Source organism: Sceloporus occidentalis, unplaced genomic scaffold, assembly GCF_023333645.1.
Source record: "Sceloporus occidentalis isolate IW3139 unplaced genomic scaffold, rSceOcc1.0.p SCAF_2, whole genome shotgun sequence".
NCBI classification, from domain to species: Eukaryota; Metazoa; Chordata; class Lepidosauria; order Squamata; family Phrynosomatidae; genus Sceloporus; species Sceloporus occidentalis.
In genome coordinates this window covers 272076111-272094851 of record NW_028316982.1, presented here as the reverse complement: position 1 = coordinate 272094851, position 18741 = coordinate 272076111, and the positions used below count along the sequence as shown (strand labels likewise).

The 18741-nt window shown below is 44.0% G+C and overlaps 2 protein-coding genes across 3 annotated transcripts in view; both read left to right on the top strand.

The window, feature by feature from the left end:
- LOC149320195 (disintegrin and metalloproteinase domain-containing protein 21-like) overlaps window positions 1–909 on the top strand; it is a 44599-nt gene extending 43690 nt beyond the window's left edge. For both annotated transcript variants that reach the window (XM_089513122.1, XM_089513121.1), the window contains one exon: window positions 567–909. In XM_089513122.1, the coding sequence (XP_089369248.1) occupies window positions 567–584 (18 nt within the window). In that variant the 3' untranslated portion in view covers window positions 585–909. The remainder of the gene's footprint in view (window positions 1–566) is intronic.
- Window positions 910–4559: 3650 nt separating this feature from the next.
- LOC149320194 (integrator complex assembly factor WDR73-like) lies at window positions 4560–18357 on the top strand. The gene is made up of 8 exons (XM_089513120.1): window positions 4560–4721; window positions 5813–5880; window positions 7190–7278; window positions 8916–9004; window positions 9633–9700; window positions 11258–11422; window positions 14042–14431; window positions 16926–18357. Exons 1-8 carry the CDS (start codon window positions 4651–4653, stop codon window positions 17159–17161), a joined length of 1176 nt encoding a protein of 391 aa, XP_089369246.1. The 5' UTR covers window positions 4560–4650; the 3' UTR covers window positions 17162–18357.
- The last annotated feature ends 384 nt before the right edge of the window (window positions 18358–18741 follow it).

Sequence of the window (18741 nt, the reverse complement as noted above, 5' to 3'; positions counted from 1 at the left end):
GAATGCTGGACAGAGATTAAAGGACGGAGGTGAGAAAGAGGAAGCCCAGCCAGGAGGACGTTACAGGAATCCAGTCGTGAGATCACTAGGGCATGGACCAGGATCTTGGCAGTAGAGGTGGAGAGATATGGTCGGATTTTGGCAATATTGTACAAAAGGAATCTACAAGCCTTGGCTGTGGTCTGGATCTGAGGGATACACGACAGAGAAGAATCAAAGATGAAACCAAGACTGTGGGCTTGCTGGACTGGTTGAATAGAAATGTTGTCCACAGAGACAGAAAAGGGGTATTGAAGGGTGGGCTTAGGAAGAAAGACAAGAAGCTCCATCTTGGACATGTTGAGCTTCAAACGCCGATGGCCTACTAATTCTGAACATACTGTATATACTCATGTATAAGCCTAGAAATTTAGGTTTAAAAAGTGACCCAAAAAAACCTGAGCCGAGATATCCACGCGTCAGTGTAAGTACTATATTTTAAATCATATTATATATAAGTATATGGTGAAAGGCAAGAGGGTCGTTCAGCATCCCAAGAGGGATCATTCTCATTTGTTGTGTTTTAGGAATTGACTGAAAGCTAACCATCAGCAGGTGGCATCCTGTCCTACTCTGCGTAGGACCATTTGTCTGGCAAGAGACATGTGAAGGAAGGTCCATGCGAAGGTCACTGGAGAGGAAGGAAGGAGGAAGCTCATTCTGCCAGCTGCCTTTGCGCTCACCAACCCATCTATGCATGCTCTCTCTTTGTCTCTGTGTCTGGTCTTCTGCTCCTGAATTTCTATTTACTTCCTTCCCTCTCTCCATCGGGTTTTAGACAAAGCATCTTGGACTCCTTGCATGAAATTCCCATTGCTGTCTCTCTCTGGCAGGAGTTAGCCCTGCAGCTCTATAAATATACCACATCTATCACCCTACCTTGAGAGTCCCACGGATCTGTTCTGTTTTAAAACACTGTGTGTGTGTGTCTGTGTCTTGTGTGTGTGTATTATATATCTGGCCTCCTTCAAAGATATATGGAGCCATGGCAGTTAAAGGGGAGAGTTCCTGCATGGCAGCAGGTTGGACTGGGTGGCCCTTGTGGTCTCTTCAAACTCTATGATTCTATGAAAGCAGAGTCAAACTATAGATATCACGTTCCTGGACAAATCCATCTGGAGAAAAGGTCTATACCTAGGGTTGCCATAATTGTCCACTTTTACCAGGGACAAAATGTGGAACAAATTCAAGACCAAACTGTAGGACAACTGCAGGACAAAACTCAGCCCAAAATGTAGGACATTGAAGAAAAATGGTGGACCTTAAATGTCCTACATTTTGAGCTGAGTTTTGTCCTGCAGTTGCCCTACAGTTTGGTCTTGAATTTGTCCTACATTTTGTCCCTGGTAAAAGTGGACAATTATGGCAGCCCTATGACCTAACCAGCATCTTTTCCATGTTTTCCACATGGTTCTATTTCTCCAAAAATTGTATAGACTTTGTGCACATGGATAGAACAACATTAATAGATTAGAAAGCTGGGCCAAAGCTAACAAAATGAATTTGAACACAGAGAAATGTAAGGCACTGCACATAGGCAGGGAAAAAAAGAAATGCATAGATATAGGATGGGGAACACCTGGCTGAATGAGAGACTTCTATGTGTGAAAGGGATCTAGGAGTCCTATTAGACCAAAAGTTGAACATGAGTCAACAGTGTGATGTGGCAGCTAAAAAGGCCAATGCGATTCTAGGCTGCATCAATAGAAGTATAGCGTTTGGATCAAGATAAGGAATAGTGCCAGTTTATTCTGCCTTGATCAAAACAAACAAAACAAACAAGTTTCATTTATATACCACTTCATACCGCCTAAGCAGTGTCTAAGCGGTTTACAACTGTAAGCTATTTTGCCCCAACAATCTGGGGACTCATTTTAGTGACCTCTTCCGAAGAATGCAAGCCTGAGCCCTTTTGCTGGTCTTGAACTCACAACCTTGTGGTTTTGAGTGAGTGGCTGCAGTACAGGCATTTAATCACTGTGCCACCAGGATCAAGCCTGACCTGGAATAGCAATGTGTCCAGTTCTGGGCCCCACAATTCAAAAAGGACATTGAGAAACTGGAGCCATGTGTCCAAAGGAGGGCGACTAAAATGCCCTATGAGGAATGACTCAGGGAGCTGGGGATATTTAGCCTGGAGAAGAGAAGGTTAAGAGGGGATCTGATAGCTCTGTTTAAATACTTGAAGGGATGTCATATTGAGGAGGGAGCAAGCTTGTTTTCTGCTGCTCCAGAGACTAGGACCCAGAGCAATGGATGCAAGCTGCAGGAAAAGAGATTCTGCCTCAACATTATTAGGAGGAACTTCCAGACAGTAAGGGCTGTTTGACAGTGGAACACACTCCCTTGTAGTGGAGTCTCCTCCCTTAGAGATCTTTAAACAGAGGCTGGATGGCCATCTGTCAATGGGGATGCTTTCATTGAGATTTCCTGCGTGGCAGAAGAATGGGGTTGGATTGGATCAGGGCCCTTGCGGTCTCTTCCAACTCTATGATTCTATGATTATCATGTCAAAATGGGCAATGGAGAACAGGGAACCACAGGATTCAAAGACCAACACACATTAAAAGAAGAATCCACACCTGTTAAATAATCCATACTTAGCTCAATCTTGATCCCGTTGGAACACATGATGTTCTTCTGGATTCTGATGTTTCATGAGCACTGCAGAAATAATCCAGTATGACATTTTATTACACAGGAGGCAAAGCACCCAAATTCTGTGGATAAACAGGTTTTAAATCCTGAGAATATCCTACAAAAGCGAGATTGTTTTCAAATGACGTTGTGCGATGTCACCATTATCCCGGACTTAACCTGTGAATTGAGCCTCCAAAATGTGCCGCTTTTTATTTCCTCCAGAATTTTCCCCAAAATAAGTGGCAAAAAGTGCCTTTTAATGAACGGTTTAAGTCCGGGATAATGGCGACATCGAGCGACGTCATCTGAAAACTATCCCACTTTTGCAGGATATCCCCAGATTTCATCCCCTCTATCCACGGGATTTGGGCACTTCCCTCCCATCTGATAAAGTCCACTGCTCTAACTGCTATGGCTCTGTGCTCTGGGGTCCTGGGATTTGTAGTTTGTTGTGGGACCAGAGCTCTCTGAGAGAGAAGGCTAAATATCTCACCAAACGGCAAATCCCAGAACTCCATAGCATGGGGCCACAGCAGTTCAAGCAGCATCAAATGGCATTGATTCTGCAAGGGCAGATGAGACCTCAGTGAAAGCACTTCTTGCCAATGAGGGCTTCAAAGGGATTGTTTAGAAGCACCCCTTGGGCTCTTGGGATCCTAATGGATTAGGAGGGTTGGTTGGAGGGGACCTTGGCATCCCTACCTGGCAAGTGGGTCAATGGAGTTGATCAGACAAGGGAAATTGGAAGTATCATCCAATGGCAATCTGAAAGCAATCATGGGGTCTCATGTTATTGTGTGATAGACTACCACATGCAATTTCGGGCAATGGGAAGCCAGTTTGAACGCAATGCGCATTCACACAATTACGCTAAACTAGTGACTTTAAGTGAATGCGTTCTGGCCCCACTGTCTTTTCATTTGAATTGAAGAGCAATGCCTCCTGTTTGATTTTGGGGTGAATGGGGCTTAGCCTGCTTCTCCATGAGACGAAATGGGAAATTGCCAGCATTAGCGCCTCTGGACTCCCTCCAAGCCACTTCTGAGGCACCTGAGGAAGCGGACTCCCAAGAGGGTCTTCCGCCGGATTCCTTGCTATCCCTTGATGGAGAAAGAAGGCCAGAGCATCCCCTCCAGTCCAAGCCCTCTTCCCTTCTCAGGAGAATGGCCCTTTGAGCGCAATATCTCTGTGCAAATCTTAAATGGCACGACTTTCATGGGCTAATCGCTGGTTAAAGCCCGGATTTTCCCTGTGTGATAAAGTCCTGCTCTGAATCCTGCTCAGCCCTAGAAGCCCAGTGAGTGACCAATGTCCTAAGGGCAAAAGGAGGACAAAGGGCCCCCAAAGGCTGGACTGGACACTTGAGGGAAAAACGAATGTCACTCGGTACCAAAGAAAAAGCACTCATAGAAATATGAACTCCTGCTTCTTAGTGATGCTCCAAATGGAGGGCAGTTTGGACTATTCCTCCCCGGACAGGAGGACGAAATGTAGGGCAGGTCCTGGAAAAGGAGGGCCTCAGAGAGAGGGGGATGTAAAAAAGGATTCTCCTCCCTCTCCTTGACACGCGTCTCCCTTTGCCCGCATCCTGAGCGCGTTCCCACGTGCAAAGCGACGCGCCAACAGCTGGGGGGTTCCCCTCGGCTGCTCTGACGTCAGCCGAGGGAGCTACGTCACCCGCTCCGGCGGAGGCTGATTGGGCCAAAGAAGGATGCATGGAACGCTGGGGCTGGGTCACGTGGGATCCCCTCCTCCTCCTCCTCCTCCTCCTCCCCCGCCCTCCTCTGGCCTGTTCTCCTTAAAGCAATGGTCCCTAAACTGTGCTCTTTCAAAGGGCTTTGGGACTTCATCTCCCAGAATCCCAGACTATTGGCCAACGTGGCCGAGGCTTCTGGGAGCTGAAGTCCAAAACCTCTTAAAAGGGCACCGTTTGGGAACCAGTGCCTTCAAGGAAAGCGCAGGAGAGGAAAGATGGAGCGGCGGGACGAGGAAGAAGAAGCAGAAGCAGAGGAGGAAGCGTGGCTCCTGGACTCCCTCCGGCTGTAAGCGAAGGGCTTCCCGGGCCTTTCTCTGTAGGAACCGCCTTTGCTTTTCAGGCCATTGCAGAAACAAAAGCCTAGGCAAGCCCCCCCCCCCGCCTCCTTTTTTACTTTCTGTCCTTGGACTACAACTCCCAGAATCCCCCAGCCATCTTTCTAGGAACTAGGTAGGGACTCTTGCGTTAGGGCTGCCTTGCTCCAAGGCATTTGGGTGCGTCTTCTTACACCCGATTGATTGATTGATTGATTGATTATTCTTCTTATTCAACACAATCCACAGAAGAGCAAGACTCTATGGAGCAGCCCAAAGTGCAGCAAATGCAGCCCTTGCAAGCTTCCAAGGCTCCAGAGGGGCCTCTTCACTGCTGTGGAATATTGAATAGTGAACAATATTGAATCATAATATAATATGGAATAATATCGTAATATTATATAATAATAATAATAATAATATCATAATACGGAATAACATTAATGCTGTTTGCTGCCTCAATCCAACCAGAAAGGCGGGATATAATTTTTAAATTATTATTATTATTGTTATATTTTTATTATTCAACACAATCCACAGAAGAGCAAGACTGTATCTACTCTGGGCAACCAAAAAATGCAACAATTGCACCATGTTGCAAGCATTCCAAGCTCCACTGGTTTCTTAATTGTTTATTTATTATTATTATTATTATTATTATTATTCAACAAAATCCACAGAGGAGAAAGCTTGTGTCTTTATTGAGCAACAAACCATGCAGCAAATGCAAGTGCATCATATATTGCAAGCTTTCAAAACTCCACTGCACCATTTTATATCAGGGACACCATTTTACCATATTGTTGTATATAAGGTACTGGAGCATCCATGGATTTTGGTATCCGTAGGAGGCCCTGGAACCAAACCCCAGTAGATACCAAGGGCCCAACGTGGTTAAAATGGTACCCCCAGGACATGCTCCCTTGGAAATATAAAGGCTGGTAGCCTTAATTTGTAATTTGGGAGCGGGTTGTGGACCTTTTCCGCTCGCCAGTTACACATGATGCACACTGCTCAGCCGCCTACATTGCATGCCTTTTAGCCATGTGCTCCTCTTGCGCAGATACAACGACCTTCATGCGTTTGAGCTTCAGGATCCCACCAGAGTCATCGAATGGACAGGAGAAAAAAGTGAGTGGTGTTTCTGCACATGAGGATGGAGGATTAATAGTAACAACAACAACAACAACAATAAATAGAGATATCTTGGAGATGGGACCCAGATCTAAAGAAAAAAATCATGTATGTTTCATAAGACTCTTTATATACAAAGCTGGAAGGTAATTTTATACACAATCTCCAGTGGGCCTTGGATATTCATTGGAGTTTGGTCCAAGGACCCCCTGTGGATACCTAAATCTGTGGATGCTCAGATCCCATTTTATATATAAGGAGGGATGATGATGATGATGATGATGATGATGATTACTACAACAACAACGACTACTCCCCAGCTTTAAAGCTGAGTTAAAGAATACTGTTCAGGGAAGCATTCCCAGACACCTCTTGATTGTTATTGTAGGTTTAATAATAATAGAATGTTTATTTGTATCCTGCCTCTCCCTTTTTGAGGATCGAGGCGGGTTATTTGCAGCATATTTAATGTCATGTGTAGCTCGCTATAAAATTTGGAAGTATTAATATGTATTATGTTAAATTGTTTAAGTAGAATGTGCACCTTGGGCAGGTTTATTTTATTTTGTTTTGTTCTATTTTTAACTGATTGTATGTACATTGCTGTGTAAATTTACAGCGCTGTGTAAATAAAGCTGTGGGCCCTTGCTAGCTGCTGGGGTTTGGGTCCAGGATGTCCTGTGGATACCAAAACCCATGGATGCTCAAGTTGCATTAAATACAATGGGGTATTATATTATTATTACTGTTATTACTAATACAGTGGGCCCTTGGTATCTACTGGGATCTGGTTCCAAGTCTTCCCATGGATAACAAAATCAAGTTGCATTAAATACAATGGGGTATTATTATTATTATTATTATTATTATTATTATTATTATTACAGTGGGCCCTTGGTATCCGCTGGGGTTTGGGTCTTGTACCCTGCAAGGATACCAAAATCTATGGATGCTCAAGTCCCATTACATGCAATAGCATAGTTAAAATGGTGTCCCTTATATCAAATGGCAAAATCAAGCTTTGCTTTTTGGGATTTACATTCTTTGGGATATTTTCAACCTGTGGATGCTTGCATCCGTGGATAAAGAAAAATCTGTGGCTTTGACGGGCCAACTGTATTTCACCTTTTGGGATTCCGGCTAAGGGAAACTCAATCTGTATTAAGATTATTAGTGGAAGGGCATGCCAACTCGGAGGTTGTGCCAATGGTAGGAGCACTGCCCTCCGGCTGAGTTGCGTTGTTGTTTGACCTTTGCAGAACCTGAGTTGGTCTCAGAGTCCTGGGTTTGGTGATTCTTCCTTTAGGTGTCTGTGTAGCTGGCTATGAAACTGGGAAGAGGAATGAAGTTCTCCAGCTTGTCCTACCTCAGAGGCTGTACGCAAAGGAGAACCAGGTAATGGTGGCACCAACAACACTCCAAATGTTTGTGATCTTGGGAGGGACTTTGCATCCCATCCCTGTTTTTAGCCTCCTACCTAGAGTTTATAACAGGGTTGCAAGGGACAGGACGGTATTTGAAAGCTTGATCAACCGTGGGTCGATGCTTTCTAGTAACGTGGTGTGTGGGTTGTGTGCCTTCAAGTCGTTTCCAACTTGTGGCGACCCTAAAGCAAACTTATCATAATAATAAGTAATGATAATTTTTTTAATTTATATACCGCCTTTCCAAAAGATCAAGGCAGTTTACAAAATTACATAAAAATACTGAACACATATAGACTAAAATTCGCTCCCTTATCCCTCAACTAAAATACAATCATCAAATTCTAATTTAAATTAATTAAACCTTTAAAATAAATACAATTGAAACAAACAGCATTAAAATTTAAAAATAGGCAGGCAAGGGGCAGAAAATCATGGGATTTTCTTGCATGATTTGTTCAGAAGAGGTTTGCCGTTGCCTTCCCCTGGGGCTGAGAGAGTGTGACTTGCCCAAGGCAATTGAGCCGACAATTGAACCCAGGTCTCTAGAGTCGTAGTCCAACACTCAAACTTTAACAATCCAGAATTACTAGGCTTTTATATATCTTTCAATCAAAGTTCGGGAATTATATTGAGACGTTTGTAGCTTATATGTGGGAGTATAGGACTACATCAGTATAGGACAAAATTGGAACATTAAGTAGGAAAATGCATCCCAGATGTTCTGGCCACTCTCTTAAATAATAATTGTTCTTAAAAAGAGTGCTCTTCTAAAGCCAGTTCTTTAGGTAAGGCTCTGTTTCCAAATGGCATTTCTTGCACTAGAAAATAAAGGCCTGTTACAGACTGCCAAAATAAAGCTGCTTTGGGTCTCTTTGGAGGTATGCTGTTTAAATGATGCATGCATCCTAAGAATCTGGAAGCTGCACCAAAGCTGCACTCCAGTGCTTAGGAATGGAGTGTGGCTTTGGCCCGACCTCTGGACTCTTAGGACCCATGCATCATTTAAATAGCATACCTCCAAAGAGACCTGAAGCAACTTTATTTTGGCAGTCTGTAACAGGCCAAAGTGATGAAAAAGAAGCAGCTGGTACTGGAGACTGGTCTAACAATGAACAAGGGCCATTTAACCCTGTTACAATTACAATGTTTAAATTCAGACTAGTAATTTTGGATTATTATAGACTGAGTGTTGGATTGGTGTAGTCATTGCTGTTCCAGCAAGAGGGTAGTTTAAACCATGGTTTAAAGCAGGGTAGTTTAAACCATTGTTACATTAAACCTTGGTTTAAATTGTGCTTTAAATTAACCTGGTTTAAACCAGCCAACCTTGCTTATGAAGTGTATATAGGAATATATATGAAGGGTTATAACGTTGATTTAGGAATAGATGAGGATGGGCAGCATCTGGCTCAGGGTGCAGGGAACCTGGCAGAAATGCCCCTGTGGGCAGCTAGAGGGTTTGGAGCGGAATTGACTTTTTAGTTGGAAAAGATAGACATCCGTGTCCATTTACTTTGGGGATCCCTTTTGGGTTGCAAATGTAACTGATCTATGGGGAATTTATCAGACTAGATGCTTTCAGGTGAATGCTTTGGATTTCTACAGGGCTTGTGTCCGGAAAGAGATTTTAAGGTTGAGCACGGTGGGTTTTCTGATGGCCCTGTGTACAGGCTGAAGCACGTGCCAGGAACCAGGTATGTGGCATCGCAACTTCTCTGCCGCTCCTTTGGCCACTGATTTGAATTGGCAAATATTCCAAAGTAAAAGAAATCAATAAAAATCTGAAATCCAAAACACTTCTGATCCCAAGTGCTTCACATACAGGAGACCTGTTTCTTCCAACTGTTTTCTCAGCTGTTTTTAATATGGCTGTTTATTTAGTTGCCTTGTAGCTTTTGTATTACCTGTTGTTAACCAAGTATACTTGCTTTTAATATTATATTTTAACTGCTAGAATCATAGATTGGTTTTATGTGTTTTCTTTCTTTTCTTTTTTTAATTGTGTTTATTATTATTATTATTATTATTATTATCATCTTATATCCCGCCTTTCTCCCAAAATTTTATTATGTTGTACCTCGCCTCAAGCCTTGAGGAGAAGCAGAAAAGTATTATTATTATTATGCACTCTGCCTTGAATTCTATGCTGGGAGAAAGACAGGATATTAGCAGTGATTCAGAACTCGGGTTCGCTCCCATTGTCAAATTTGCAGAGAGGCCAGAAAGAGTATGTGCCCAATGCCTGGGGTTGGGAGATGGGTGAATGTAAAAGATTCCCTCCATTGCTTAAGAATTCCCTTCCTTTTTGCTTCTTGCTCTTAGCTTGCTGGTGACAAGTGGACCCCCGGACAGCGGCTTGCAGATTTGGCGCATGGAACTGGATGGGACAGGTGTGTGAGCCAAAGGTGGCTAAGCCACAGGTCCGCTGTAAAGGTTTTGCCTGGGTTGGGTTGTTGTGCTCCTTCAAGTCATGTCTGAGCTATGGCAACTCTAAGGTGAACCTACTACAGGGTTTTCTTGGACAGATTTAGCCCAGGGAAGCTTGCCTTTGGGACTCACCCAAGGTCACCCAGTGGGTTTGCATGGCCGACTAGGGATTCGAACCCTGCTTTCCCAGTGGTTTGTAGTGCTTTGCTTTCTCAGACCATTACAACATGCTGGCTCTAAAACATAGCAACCATGGAGGGATTTGAACTCTTCAAGCCATGCAGTCACCTGGATTTCACCTGCATCTACACTGCAGACTGAAGGTAGTTTGACACCACTTTAACTGCCAGGATTCAATGCTATGGAATTCTGGCTTTTGCAGTTTTGTGCAGTATTCAGCCTTCCCTGTCAGAGAGCTCTGGGACCACAGCAAACTACAAATCCCAATATTCCCTAGCATTGAACCATGGCAGTTAAAGCCGTGTCTTTGTATGTGGAGGACTTTTTGAAGAATCTTGAATAGCAATTTGTGACATTGTATTATCATATAATACTGAATTATTTGGGCTTCTGTACTTTACATACAAACTTTTTAATGCTACCCCAAGACCCCTCCTCTCCTTGGACCCTTCTTTTTGATATGACATTAATATAAGGGTTGGCTGAGACACAACAGCTAAGGCACCCCCCAGCATAGAGGAAGCAGCCTCCACGGACTTGAAAATCCACAGAGGGGCGACTGCCATTAACCTCAATAGGGCACATGACTGTGGCGAGTGCCCCACATGCATGTGCCCCATTCAAGCCTATGGGGCTTGAATATGCATGAGTTTTGGAACTCGCAGGGCGGTCTGGAACGGATCCCCCACAAGATCCAAGGGGCAACTGTTTTAGTGTTACTCCATTGTGTTGTTATTGGGATATTTCAAAAGAACCACCCAAGGTGCTCAATGCTGTCCTTCCACAATTGGCACAGCACCCTGGATTGTTCTTAAAGTACAGTCTAATAATCAAAGTGGACTCAGTGCCCTACTGACATGGATGCCACCAACCTCTCCACACCTGAGTGCAGGTGAAGGGTGAAAATCTCTGTTAAAACTAACATATATACTCAACTATATGTCAGCTTCATGTATGTTGAGAACAGGTTTTGGGGCCAAAATTATGGATTTTGATATTACTTGTGGATAAGTTGAGAGTAAATCATTGTATGTAACAAACGATGCAAAGGATGAAGCAAAGGAAAACAGTGCCAGAAAACTTATGAAATTCCAGCATGCATAACTGTTTATGCTCATCTTAAAGGCTTCATGGTATGAGAGCTTCCAGAACAGATGATACTCTTGCTTTTCACCACGGAACGTTTCCTTTTTAAATAAGAATTAATGTACAGTACAGTACTTACATTGACCCGTGGATACATCAACACAAGTTTTTGGAGTCAATTTTTTGACTAAAATTTCTAGACTTGAGAATATACAATCTCTCTCTCTTTTTTGTCTCCACCTCCCCATCCTTAGACATTATTAAACTCTTGGGCACCATCCCTACCCTCCCAGGGGGTGATGAAGGCTGGGCAAGAATTGCCACTGCTGTCTCCAAACCCTCCCGGGTCCTTCACGGGCTGAGAATTGGCAACCTCCAGGTGACAGACATTGAATCCAAGCAGACTCTCTTCATGGCAGGTAATCTTTCATTGTTGTGCATTTCAGTCTTCTCCTTTGTTCTTCAGGACTCAACCGTAAGAGCAGGAGGCGGTCAACATTCAAGGTGTCAATATGCTTCCAGTCTGAATTCTGGTCTGAAGTCTTTGTCATGATGCTTAAAACCATAAATGGTTTGGGACCTCTCCCTATAGGTGTCTGCATGGCGGTTGAGATCTGCTGGAGAGGTCCTTCTCAGGATCAATACACTATGTGAGGATTTGGGAGGGGGGGATTTCTCACCTTGGAGAATGCCTTTCCCTTGAAAATTGGGTTACCAGGTATCCCTTTTCTGATCACAAGTGTCCCTCATTTGAGATCTGGAAAGCTCATCTTCCATAGAGTTATCAGGTGTCCCTTATTATATTCTTTATTTGAAGACCAGGAAGCTTCTCCTTTGTAAGGCTGGCTTTTGTTGGTGGTGCCTTCAAGACATTTTCAACTTATGGTGGCCCTAAGGCACCCCTGTCATGGGGTTTCCTTGGCAAGATTTCTTCAGAGGGGGTTGCCATTGCCTTCCTTGGAGGCTGAGAACATGTGACTTGTGCAGAGTCACCCAGTGGGTCTTATGGCTGAGCTGGGAATCGAACCCTGGTCTCCAGAGTCTTAATCCAACACTCAAACCACTATGCCATGCTGGCAGGCAGATATCCCTTATTATAAGGGATGTTCCTTGTTTGAAGCCCAGGAAGCTTGTCCCTTAGAGCACTGACAAGTGTCCCTTATTCTCTAAGGGATATCCCTTTTTTTAGGGTCAGAAACCTTGTCCCTTAGAGGACTGGCAGGTGTCTTTTATTATAAGGGGTGACCTTTATTTGAAGGCTGGAAAGCTTGTCCCTTAGAGCCATGACAGGTGTCCCCTATTATAAGGTATGCCTCTTATTTGAGAACCAGAAAACCTGTTCCTTAGAAGAATAGAGAATGCCCCTTATTATACAGGATGTTCCTTATCTGAGGTCAGGAAAGCTTGTCCCTTATAGGGTTGGAAGGTGTCCTTTATTATATTGGATATCCTTTATTTGAAGGTCAGAAAGCTTGTCCCTTATAAGGGTGGTCAGTGTCCTCTATTATAAGGGATGCTCCTTATTTGAGGGCAGGAAAGCCTGTCCCTTATAGAGCTGACTGGTATCTCTTATTATAAGGAATATGCTTTATTTGAGGGCCAAAAAGCTTGTCCTTTCTAGGGCTGGCTGGTGTCCATTATTAAAAGGGATGCCCCTTATTTGAAGGCAAGAAATATTGTCCTTTACAGGACTGGCAGACGTCCATTTTTATAAGGGAGTCCCTTATTTGAAAACCAGAAAGCTTGTCCCTTATATGGCTGGCCAGTGTACTTTATTATGGTGGACATTCCTTATTTGAAGGCCAGAAAACCTGCCCCTTATAGGTCTGGCAGGTGTTTTGTATTACAGCCGCCCTTCTGTTTTCACAGACTTGGAAGTCTGTGTCCCTCGCCCATTTGAGGGTGTCAAATGGAGGGGGACAAAATGGGGTACGCACTGCCATTCAAGCCAATGGGGCTTAAATATAGGTGAATTTCCATGTTTGTGCGAGGCTGTGTGTCTGGAACAGATTCCCTGCGAAAATGGAGAGGTGACTGTATAAGGGATGTCCCTTATTTGAGGACAAGAATCGTATCTTGAAGGCACACAATAACATCACCAACAGGTTGCCAGCCAATGTGTGTGCATGCGTGTGATTTTGCATTGCTCAGCAGCTGGTTAGGTTGCAGCTGCTGGGTCTTGACTGCCTCTGGCCCTTCCTGCACATGTCCCTGGGTTCCTGTTCCTGTTGTTATTGTTGTTATCATTTATTTATATAGTGTTTTCCATGTATATAGCACGTTACAAACCGTTATAGCATTAAACATTTATAAATATTGAAATAATATGAACTACTAAAATATAATATTAAAATACAAAGAATCACACACACCCAACACGCAAATACACCCGTATACGTAATGCAGAATAAAGCAAAATAGCTTGAAAAGCCAATGCGGAAGTATCATGTCTAGATCAAGGGAAGTAATAGTGCCACTGTATTCTGATTTGGTCAGGCCCCGGCTGGAATATTGTGTCCAGTTCTGGGCACCACAATTTAAAAAGGACATAGAGAAACTGGAGTGTATCCAAAGGAGGGCGACTAAAATGGTGAAGGGTCTGGAAACCATGAAGCCCTATGAGGAATGACTGAGGGAGCTGGGTATGTTTAGCCTGGGGAAGAGATGGTTAAGAGGTGATATGATAGCCCTGATTATATATTAGAAAGAGTGTCATATTGAGGACAGAGCAAACTTGTTTTCTGCTACTCCAGAGACTAGGCCACAGAATGATGGATGCAAACTACAGTAGAAGAGAGTCCAGTTCAACATTAGGAGGGACTTCCTGACAATAAGAGCTGCTTGACTGTGGAAGACATTCCCTCAGAAAGTGATGGAGTCTCCTTCTTTGGAGGTTTTTAAAGAGAGGCTGGATGACCATCTGCCGGGGGTGCTTGCATTCTGTGTTCCTGCATGGCAGGGAGTTGAATTGGATGGCCCTTGAGGTCCCTTCCAGCTCTACGATTCTATGAAGTATATACACCTTCCTTTCTCTTTAGCTTCCCCAAGCAATGAAGAGGTCTCCACTGTAGATTTCCTGGATGAAGTCACCGCCTTGGCTTGCAGCATGAAGGGGCAGCTCTTCCTTGCAGACACCAGACAACCGCCACATCTCCTGGTCTCAGCTGGGGATGTGCCAGTCCCATTGGCATCAGGAGGGCTGAGATGGTGTGCAGGGGTCAGGCAAAACCCACTGGACTGTTCTGCCACAGATGAGCCACTAATAGCCCAGCTTTCATCCGGAGGCCATGTGGTGCTGAGAGACCTCAGGAACACAACCAGCCCTCTGGCTGTGGTCCAGTGCTGTGTACCGACTCCTGATCTCCATGAAGTAGAGTTCCTGACTATCTCCTTTGCTCCTCTTCTCAGAGGCTGCCTTTCTCTATCAGGTAAGTCTTCAGAGATGTTCACCATCTGCTGTGGTGTTTTGCTTTCATTAAGAATGAGGATGGAGCAAGCTTGTTTACTGTTGCTCCAGAGACTGGAACATGGAACAATGGATGCTAGCTCCAGGAAAAGAGATTCCACCTTAACATTAGGAGGAACTTCCTGACAGTAAGAGCTATTTGACAGTGGAAGACATTCCCTTGGAGGGTGGGGAGTCTCCTTTTTTGGAGGTCTTTAAGCTGGATGGCCATCTCTTGGGGGTGCTTTGAGTGTCCTCCTGAATGGCAGAAGTAGGTTGGACTGGATGGCCCTTGTGGTCTCTTCTAAATCTAGGATTCTATGGTTCTATGAAATCAGTAGGACTGTAGTGTCTATATGTGGGATCACAAGCTGAACATGAGCCAACAACAGCTAAAAAGCCATATTATCCTAGATAGCATCAATTGAAGTATAGCCTGGATTGAGGGAAGTACCACTGTACTCTGCTTTGGTCAGGCCTCACCTGGAATAATACTGTGTCCAGTTCTGGGAACCACAATTCAAAAAGGATGTTGAGAAGCTGGAGTGTGTCCAAAGGAGGGCAACTAAAATGGTGAAAGGTCTGGAAAACATGCCTTATGAGTCCAAAAGCATAGCTTTGGCAGGCTGTTAAATCAGTCTGCAAAGGGATCTTTCGCAGATTTTTACAATCTTCCTTTGTAGTCTTTTTGATCAAGGACCGCTGTTCTAAGGTTCAAAATGGAATGCCCAGGAATATTGAAGTGTTACTTCACTTTATTGAACTTGTCACCTCATTTCCCCACCCACAAAGCTTTGCATTCCAATAGACATTCTTATACAGATGACTATATAGGTCTGCCCCTGGGCTTTCCACTCCACCAGATGCATCTGAGGAAGGAGACTCAAGTCTACCAGAGTTCATGCTAACAACTTTCAGTTAGTCTCAAAAGTGCTTCAAGATCCCTATGCCCTGATGACCATCTTAGGGAGTTGGGTATGTTTAGCCCAGGAAAGAGAAGGTTATGAGGGGCCACAGTAAAAGGTAAAGGTGGTCCCTTGACATGAATGCCTACTCATAACTGACTCTAGGGGTCAGTGCTCATCTCCATTACTAAGCCAAAGAGCCAGCGTTGTCTGAGGATGACTATGGTGGCCAGCATGACTGCACCAAATGCTGATAGTGGTACCTATCTATCTACTTGCATTTGCATGCTTTCAAACTGCTAGGTTGGCAGAAGCTGGGACTAGTGACGGGAGCTCACCCCTTCATGCGGCACTCGAATTGCCAACCTTCCAATCTTCTGATCATAACTGGCGTCTTAACCACTAAGCCAGCACATCCCTTGATAGCCCTGTTTAAATATTTGAGAGGATGCCATAGTGAGGATGGGGCAAGCTTGTTTTCTGCTGCTCCAGAGACTGGAACATGGAAGAATGGATGCTAGCTCCAGGAAAAGAGATTCCACCCCAACATTAGGAGGAACTTCCTGACAGTAGTGCTTTGTGTCATCCTGCATGGCAGAAGGGGGTTGGACGGGATGTCCCTTGCGGTCCAACTTTAGGGTTGTAGGATTTTAGAAGAGAGCTTTCTTTTGGTCCCACTGCCATCTGAAGTCTGTTTTGGAGGACACAAACAAAGGCCTTCTCGGCCTACTTTGGAGGGTATGTTGGACTTCTCTTTTCACCAGCAGGCAAAGAACTGTTTGTTTACCTGTGCCTTGGGCTGTTCAGTGGCCATGCAGAAGAACAGGTAAATGGGGGTGTGCTGTATTTATATCATCATTATTATTACAGGTTGAGTATCCCTTATCTGGAATTTCAAAATCTGAAATACTCCAAAATCCAAAATTGTGCTCGTGGGTGTCAGAGATATGGATACCTTTGCTTCCTGCATACGGTTCAGTGTATGCAAACTTTGTTCCATGCACAAAATTATTACAATTTCATTTCCATCTCTCATCTGCAAGATATCTCTGTATGTATATGGAAATATTCCAAAATCTTAGAAAACCCCAACACTCCTGGCTTTAAGTGTTTTAGATAAGAGAGACTCGACCTATAGTTTGCTTACTTTTAACTTTTCCATCACAAGGGAAAAGCTCCGCCTTGGATCCCTTGTTGGGAGGAAGGCTGGATATAAATTAAATAAATCAAGGGTGGATAACTGGGGGGGGGGGGGACAAGCTATTACCAACATACATTCCTCCATATGGCAATGCCAAGCACTCATTTTCCTTTTGGTTCCCCCTCAAAATGGTGGCAGGAGGTGAAGTCATGTCCCGTTCACCATTTTGAGAAGGACTGCAGAGAAACCTGTATTATTCAGCTATTTTCTGAACTGTTTTTAACATGGCTGCTTAGTTAGTTGCTTTGCAGCTTTTGTATTACCCATTATTATGTAAGTGTTCTTGATTTAAACTTATATGATGAGCTGCCTTGAGTTCCATGCTGGGAGAAAGACAGCCTCCTCTGACTTCTCTTTCTGTCTCATCCAAGGCTTTGATGGGACCATCCACATCTACGATACACACAACTGGGATCCCTCGGCGCAGGAAGCCAAGCCGCTGTTCCTTCACAAAGGGCATGTCTTCAGTGGCGCAAGTGCTGCAGGGCACCCTCCTTTAGTGACTACCCACACCTGGCACCCCTCCAAGCCCCAGACACTGTTATCAGCGGCAAGCGATGGGTCATTGCATGTGTGGGACTGGGCTGACCCCCGTGGGGTGAGCTAGCAACCTTGGTTCTCCCCCTTTGGAGATCCAATTGCAAGGTTTTTTCCTAGTTGCAAACCCACTCAGGAAAGATAACTGTGTGCATGATACAAGATAGGGCTGAAACATATCCATTTCAAACCGTTTCCAAATGATTTCTTTTGCAAGAGCAGTGAGCACAAAGTGTGCTGGTTTTTTGGTTGTGTTCTTGGTTGTTATTGCCCCAAATCCTAGATTTGGGCTGCATCTGCACTGCAGCATTGTTATATTTCATTATATACACAGAATAAATGTTATTATATATAATATATTATATATGCTACATTATAAAATTTATTCTGCATGTATTTTATTATATATGTGCAGAATAAATGCAGTTTAACATTGCTTGAACTCCCATGGCTCAGTGCTATGGAATTCCAGAGCTTGTACTTTAATGAGATATTTCGCCTTCCCTGTCAGAGAGCTCTGGTGTCACCACAGACTACGAATTCCATAGCAGTTAAAGTGGTGTCAAACTGCATTATTTTTGCAGTGCAGATGCACTCTAAGTTAAATGAAAGGTGCATCTCTTCCCACCAAGTTTGAATTACCAGAAATCAACTGCTGCTGCTGCTGCTGCTGCTGCAAATAGTGGAGCTCTGTTCTCATGTCAATCAGGATGCAGCAGACTGACATTTCCACTTCCCACCTGCCAGCAATCTCCAGTGCAGTAAACAGAAGAAGGATTCCTGTTGCAATTCCTCCTTGAACTGAAATCCGTTATTAATAGCAGGAGGGGGCTGGAAATGTCAGACTGCTGCACCCCAGTTGATAGAACATACTTCCATTACTTGCAGTGGATGCTGTCAGTACACCAGGATTGGGGAACTTTTACGACTGTAGCAACAGTACCACAATTGTGAATACATAGTGACTATGAATACATACCAGTTATGGATGCATAACTCTAGGTTATGGATCCATAACTGCAATAGTGAGTTCTAGCCATTGTTTTGGGAACGTGCGGTCCGTTTTCTGACTCTGCTCCACAGCTGTTTCCAATGTGAGATGCCAACACCACATCAGGAAGCAGAGTGCAATTCATTATACTCTATATATTGATGCATTGGGTTCCTCCATATCCATGGAGTTGGCATCCAGAGATTCCACTGCTCACAGCTTGAAAGTATTCCAAAATAAATAAATAAATAAATTTGTTTTGTCCAGGAAACAAAGCTTGATTTTGCCATTTTATGTAAACAATGCACATTTTTGGGCCAAGGTGGTGGAGTGGCTCAGCTATAGAAACCCACTGGGTGAGTCACAGACTCTCAGCCTCACAAAAACCTCATGATAAGTTTGACGTAGGGTCTCCATAAGTTGGAAACAATTTGAAAGTCACAGAACAACAACAAGGAATGTATGCAGGCTCCCCTGAACTGGCTCTAGCCAGAAGTTGTGTATCCATACCATCATAGAAGGTAACACACGTTGGCTTCACCTTTTATTGTTTCACAGTGGCTTCAGTCCAACATGGCTCAGCATAGTGCTTAGTTTTGTAGACAGAGCTGGTGCGTTCCTGCCACAAAAAGCTACTGCCAGAATTGGCTTCTGGGGTA